This window comes from Micromesistius poutassou (assembly GCF_964030765.1).
Source record: "Micromesistius poutassou genome assembly, chromosome: 22".
In the NCBI taxonomy this organism is placed as follows: Eukaryota; Metazoa; Chordata; class Actinopteri; order Gadiformes; family Gadidae; genus Micromesistius; species Micromesistius poutassou.
Window position 1 is genome coordinate 13,781,266 of NC_140292.1, and position 7,393 is coordinate 13,788,658.

Genomic DNA, 7,393 nt, shown 5'->3' on the forward strand with positions numbered 1-7,393 from the left:
AGCCTGGCAGTTAGCCTGCTACCGCCCAGGTTGGTTTGGTCGGTTAAATTGCCATGGTTACTTAAGTGAAAGTAGCGAGGCTAAGCGTAATAAGCCTGGCTTTGCCTTTGGCTTGGTTGATGGAATAGCCCTCAGGTGCTGGTGCTCATGACGTTGTTTATAACGTAGTTCAACCCCTGCCCGCTTGAAAGCCAACGAAACCAAAAAGGCACTGGAAGTCTCTTTGGACTCTGCTGCTAAGCAACGAGTGAATGGACCCGTTGATGGTCAGAGCAGCCCCCCCTCTGCCCTAGGTCTTCATCGAGGACCTGCGGGGGGAGTTTGTGGAGGAGTTCATCTGGCCGTCGGTCCAGGCCAACGCCATCTACGAGGACCGCTACCTGTTGGGCACCTCGGTGGCGCGGCCCTGCATCGCCCGGCGCCAGGTGCAGATCGCCCAGCGGGAGGGAGCGCAGTACGTGTCCCACGGAGCCACGGGGAAGGTGGGCGCAGCCCGGCCTGCAGGCAGACAAGCACAGATCTGTTGGGTAGCATTTCAAGTTGAAGCTTGAAACTCCCACCTCACCTGACACAACAATGAACAACATAGACCTCTTATTGTTCAAGGGTTGGTCTATGAAATGTGCGGCCACATTATTAAGGGTCTTAGCACCTGCCCGACCCTTTCTGCCCCCCCCTACATTTCTCCACCATTTAGGAGATGTGATATCGGTCACAAACTGGTTGGCGTATGATGGCAAAGATAAGATAAGCTTTTTCTGGCAGGAAGTGCTATTGAACTTAACCAAGTAGTTGTGTTGCCTAAACCTGAACAGAACTGTGACTGTAACAAATAATATAATAAGTTAACTCAGGGCATATTCACACCAGTCCTTTAGTTCACCCTCGTTGGTCCGGACCAAAACACAATGTTTACTCTCTCTCCTCCCTCACCCTGGTGCTGAATGTGTTAAATGCATCAGCTTTGTGTGTTTTCCAGCATACTATTTATTAGGGGTGCACGATAATTTTCGGGCCGATAATAGAAATTATTACGTCATTCCGATAAGTCCGATATCATGACGAATAGCCCCGATAACATAGCCTATATAATTTCAGTGCCCCGCTCCCACTAACGCTAAATTAAAGGTCTTATCGTAACCCTAAAAGTACACATCATACAATCAATTACAATACATGAGTTAACAGCTGCACGCGTATATAGAAAACGTTTATTTTTATTATTATGTTACACCTTTCCTGCTGTCGGCTCCCAGACCGTAGTCGAGAGCACAGGGAAGACGTCGATGTTCTCTCGGGGGTAACACCTTTCCCTTTGACCGGCAGTGGGTCTGCTTATAGGTCGGAATGTGGTCGGAATGAAGCAGCTGCCAATTATTGAAAGGCTGTGTACTTTATTCTTAGTTTCACTAACTTTACAGTACACGTTGGCACAGAGACAACCAGACTCGTTCATTACTTCACTAAACTGACACACGCTACTGCTTGCTCTCCTCACTCGTACACACACACACACACACACACACACACACACACACACACACACACACACACACACACACACACTCTGCCATTCTCGCGCATACACATGCGCTAACTCTCGTAACACTTATTATTATGATGCATATGATGATGATGCATCGCAGCAACATTTAAGATGATCACGATGAGTTCTGCCCATTCTGCCTCCGTTGCTGCGGTCAGACCAAAACACACCTGAGTGACAGGGGCCGTCGTGGACCCTATGTCATATCCCGCCCCTTGCAAGCTCGCCCCCCTAAACCCCCCGTTGATTCTACTGATGTCTGAGCAACAATGTCATGATCATATATATGTATATGTGTGTGTGTTATCGGTTATTGATATCGGTATCGGCCTTTAGGAGCTGAAAGTTATCGGTTATTGGTATTGGTTAAAAAAAAAAGTTATCGTGCATCCCTACTTTTTATGTGGGCGTCTGTTCAAATATCCAACAGACGTTCCGTCTCCTCTTTACTCCAAGTTGAGCCACGATTAATTTTCACCCGACGGTCCAACAATGTGCTGCTAATCTTGGCGTTACTGCAAATTAAACAATACTTCCCATAATGTGCACGGCTGAGCGGGAGCCTGTTACGTCTCGGTCCGACTGTTTAGTCTGAACCAGAGTTGGATGGGTTGTATTCACACCAGCCCTAAAGGTCCGCTCCAGAGTTGGATGGGTTGTATTCACACCAGCCCTAAAGGTCCACTCCAGCCATTCTTTTTGGTTTGGTTCGAACCAAACAAGGTGTGAATACGCCCTAAGTCTAAAAGTCCTGTGTTGACCAATTCATCCACAATAACTTTCTCCCTACAGGTACTGTAACTCTTTATATTACGTCACTCTACCAACAGAGCACTCTAGCAGGAAGAGATCTCTAGCAGAACAGCCCTCAAAGAGCTCTCCAGCAGATCAAAACACTAGCAGAACAGCTCTCTAGAAGGAAGATCTCTCAAGCAGGAAGAGCTGTCAAACGTCTCCTTTGTGCTATGCTGCTATTTAACTAACATTGACAAAATAGCTTACTATGTCTAAGATCATAGAAGACTTGTTCAAACTAATAAAACAGATTTTGGATTCACTGCCTGAAGTGAATTCACTTGAGTTCACTTTAAGCAGGGAAAACCTTTCCAGAACCTGGTTGGACCTGAAACTAAAGAGATTACCGAAATTCCTTTGCCTTCAATGGTAGGAGTGCAACAGGTGCTTTGTGGGTCGACCTCAAATATTAGTGAATTAACCATTAACAGAATACTCAAATTAAACGTTGTCCTGCTCACCTGATTCAAACATACCATCGGACGTACGACACAGCTGCATCTCATAATGCTGTAATATTGTTTCGCCTCTAGGGGGAGACCAATACCAACTAATCAAGTTTGCTACTTTCTAAGTTTACTACTGTTTGAGATTGGATCTGCAATTAGCCGTAGGCCTAATGCCATCTGTTATCAAAACATGGTAATAAAAGGGGCACAGAACATAGCTATGTAAATTATTGATTGAAAATGAAGTGATAATTGATCATCATTGCGATCGTTCAATTAATTAATTGATCTACATCTTTTTCAGGGTAATGACCAGGTCCGCTTTGAGCTCACATGCTACGCCCTTTTCCCGGAAGTGAAGGTATGGATCTCTATTTCATGGTGTTATTGCTGATACTTGATCAAAATGTTATAACATGTTGTTGTTGTTGTTGTTGTTGTACACTCATCTTGCTAAAACACCAATATTGTTCTCTGTACCTAGATCATTTCACCTTGGAGAATCCCAGAGTTCTTTAACCGGTTCCGTGGAAGAAAGGACTTGATGGAATATGCCAAGGTAACTTTATTTGGTTGGTACCGAATGGTCCCCGTATGGCTCATCGCGGCGCACTGTCCCGTTTCATCCAGCAGAGGGCGCCGCTCACTCTTAGGTAGAATCTGCTACTTCAGCCTTGCCCTGCACGGGTCTTACCTCATGCCGATCCTGCGACAAACAAATATCCACTGCTTCTTAGAAATAGTGAACCAAAGGATTTTTCACTGATGAAATTTTGGAAACATAAAACACCTTTGACAAAGAAGTACAAGTGCTGTTTACTGTGGTTTACAAATGCAGAGGTTTCAAGAGGGATCGTTTTTTTCTGTCCTGAGTCTCACTCACAATGACTCTGGATTGGATCTCATGTCGTGGTTTGTGTTGTTGTTTGTGTTGACCGTCTAGGAGCATAACATCCCAGTGCCAGTGACCCCTAAAGCGCCGTGGAGCATGGACGCCAACCTCATGCACATAAGGTGGGAGAGGGTCAGATACAGCCAGCTCTGTCCTAACATCAGATCCTTACCCAAACCCAATCCGTGTCATAAGATGTTCACGTTGTCGGTCTCCAACCTTTGTTTTGAAACAGCTACGAGTCTGGCATCCTGGAGAATCCCAAGGTAAGAGGCTGTTCTGCTTAAGAGTCCTCACTATAATAAGAGGCGTATCCGTGTGTCTATCCTTTTGAGTTTCCCGACAACCGTTCACCCGACCCCGTCCTGCCCGGGGGAGCTGCTGCCTGGAGCCTCGCTGGGCGGCAGCTCGGTGGAGCGCTTCTCCACAACGCAGAGATTCAGGGGGCCGAGCAACTAGTTCACTAGCCACTAGCTCACTAGCCACTAGTTCACTAGCCACTAGTTCACTAGTTCACTAGCCACTAGTTCACTAGCTCACTAGCCACTAGTTCACTAGTTCACTAGTTCACTAGCCACTAGTTCACTAGCTCACTAGCCACTAGTTCACTAGCCACTAGTTCACTAGTTCACTAGTTCACTAGCCACTAGTTCACTAGTTCACTAGCCACTAGTTCACTAGTTCACTAGCCACTAGTTCACTAGTTCACTAGTTCACTAGCTCACTAGCCACTAGTTCACTAGTTCACTAGCCACTAGTTCACTAGTTCACTAGCCACTAGCTCACTAGCCACTAGTTCACTAGCCACTAGTTCACTAGTTCACTAGCCACTAGTTCACTAGCCATTAGTTCACTAGTTCACTAGCCACTAGCTCACTAGTTCACTAGCCACTAGTTCACTAGTTCACTAGTTCACTAGCCACTAGTTCACTAGCCACTAGTTCACTAGTTCACTAGCTCACTAGCCACTAGTTCACTAGCCACTAGCTCACTAGCCACTAGTTCACTAGTTCACTAGCCACTAGTTCACTAGTTCACTAGCCACTAGTTCACTAGCCACTAGCTCACTAGCCACTAGTTCACTAGTTCACTAGCCACTAGCTCACTAGCCACTAGTTCACTAGCCACTAGTTCACTAGCTCACTAGCCACTAGTTCACTAGCCACTAGCTCACTAGCCACTAGTTCACTAGCCACTAGTTCACTAGCTCACTAGCCACTAGCTCACTAGCCACTAGTTCACTAGCCACTAGCTCACTAGCCACTAGTTCACCAGCCACTAGTTCACTAGTTCACCAGCCACTAGTTCACTAGCCACTAGTTCACTAGCTCACTAGCCACTAGTTCACTAGCCACTAGTTCACTAGTTCACTAGCCACTAGTTCACTAGTTCACTAGCTCACTAGCCACTAGTTCACTAGTTCACTAGCCACTAGTTCACTAGTTCACTAGCCACTAGTTCACTAGCTCACTAGCCACTAGTTCACTAGCCACTAGTTCACTAGTTCACTAGCCACTAGTTCACTAGCCACTAGTTCACTAGTTCACTAGCCACTAGCTCACTAGTTCACTAGCCACTAGTTCACTAGTTCACTAGCCACTAGTTCACTAGCCACTAGTTCACTAGTTCACTGGCCACTAGTTCACTAGCTCACTAGCCACTAGTTCACTAGTTCACTAGTTCACTAGCCACTAGTTCACTAGCTCACTAGCCACTAGTTCACTAGCCACTAGTTCACTAGTTCACTAGTTCACTAGCCACTAGTTCACTAGTTCACTAGCCACTAGTTCACTAGTTCACTAGCCACTAGTTCACTAGTTCACTAGTTCACTAGCTCACTAGCCACTAGTTCACTAGTTCACTAGCCACTAGTTCACTAGTTCACTAGCCACTAGCTCACTAGCCACTAGTTCACTAGCCACTAGTTCACTAGTTCACTAGCCACTAGTTCACTAGCCATTAGTTCACTAGTTCACTAGCCACTAGCTCACTAGTTCACTAGCCACTAGTTCACTAGTTCACTAGTTCACTAGCCACTAGTTCACTAGCCACTAGTTCACTAGTTCACTAGCTCACTAGCCACTAGTTCACTAGCCACTAGCTCACTAGCCACTAGTTCACTAGTTCACTAGCCACTAGTTCACTAGTTCACTAGCCACTAGTTCACTAGCCACTAGCTCACTAGCCACTAGTTCACTAGTTCACTAGCCACTAGCTCACTAGCCACTAGTTCACTAGCCACTAGTTCACTAGCCACTAGTTCACTAGCTCACTAGCCACTAGTTCACTAGCCACTAGCTCACTAGCCACTAGTTCACTAGCCACTAGTTCACTAGCTCACTAGCCACTAGCTCACTAGCCACTAGTTCACTAGCCACTAGCTCACTAGCCACTAGTTCACCAGCCACTAGTTCACTAGTTCACCAGCCACTAGTTCACTAGCCACTAGTTCACTAGCTCACTAGCCACTAGTTCACTAGCCACTAGTTCACTAGTTCACTAGCCACTAGTTCACTAGTTCACTAGCTCACTAGCCACTAGTTCACTAGTTCACTAGCCACTAGTTCACTAGTTCACTAGCCACTAGTTCACTAGCTCACTAGCCACTAGTTCACTAGCCACTAGTTCACTAGTTCACTAGCCACTAGTTCACTAGCCACTAGTTCACTAGTTCACTAGCCACTAGCTCACTAGTTCACTAGCCACTAGTTCACTAGTTCACTAGCCACTAGTTCACTAGCCACTAGTTCACTAGTTCACTAGCTCACTAGCCACTAGTTCACTAGCCACTAGCTCACTAGCCACTAGTTCACTAGTTCACTGGCCACTAGTTCACTAGTTCACTAGCCACTAGTTCACTAGCCACTAGCTCACTAGCCACTAGTTCACTAGTTCACTAGCCACTAGCTCACTAGCCACTAGTTCACTAGCCACTAGCTCACTAGCCACTAGTTCACTAGCCACTAGTCCACTAGCTCACTAGCCACTAGCTCACTAGCCACTAGTTCACTAGCCACTAGTTCACTAGTTCACTAGCCACTAGTTCACTAGCTCACTAGCCACTAGTTCACTAGCCACTAGCTCACTAGCCACTAGTTCACTAGCCACTAGCTCACTAGCCACTAGTTCACTAGCCACTAGCTCACTAGCCACTAGTTCACCAGCACTAGTTCACTAGCCACTAGTTCACTAGCCACTAGTTCACTAGTTCACTAGCCACTAGCTCACTAGCCACTAGTTCACTAGCCACTAGTTCACTAGTTCACTAGCCACTAGTTCACTAGCTCACTAGTTCACTAGCCACTAGTTCACTAGCCACTAGTTCACTAGTTCACTAGCCACTAGTTCACTAGCCACTAGTTCACTAGCCACTAGCTCACTAGCCACTAGTTCACTAGCCACTAGTTCACTAGTTCACTAGCCACTAGCTCACTAGTTCACTAGCCACTAGTTCACTAGCCACTAGCTCACTAGCCACTAGTTCACTAGCCACTAGTTCACTAGTTCACTAGCCACTAGTTCACTAGCCACTAGTTCACTAGCCACTAGTTCACTAGTTCACTAGCCACTAGCTCACTAGTTCACTAGCCACTAGTTCACTAGCTCACTAGCCACTAGTTCACTAGCTCACTAGCCACTAGTTCACTAGCCACTAGTTCACTAGTTCACTAGCCACTAGTTCACTAGTTCACTAGCCACTAGTTCACTAGC

At 46.3% G+C, this 7,393-nt stretch overlaps 1 protein-coding gene across 2 annotated transcripts in view; it reads left to right on the top strand.

The window, feature by feature from the left end:
* ass1 (argininosuccinate synthase 1) overlaps positions 1-7,393 on the top strand; it is a 29,797-nt gene that overhangs the window by 4,118 nt on the left and 18,286 nt on the right. For both annotated transcript variants that reach the window (XM_084486666.1, XM_084486665.1), the window contains exons 4-8: positions 294-482; positions 3,095-3,151; positions 3,275-3,349; positions 3,734-3,804; positions 3,918-3,948. In XM_084486666.1, coding sequence (XP_084342792.1) covers positions 294-482; positions 3,095-3,151; positions 3,275-3,349; positions 3,734-3,804; positions 3,918-3,948 — 423 coding nt within the window. The remainder of the gene's footprint in view (positions 1-293; positions 483-3,094; positions 3,152-3,274; positions 3,350-3,733; positions 3,805-3,917; positions 3,949-7,393) is intronic.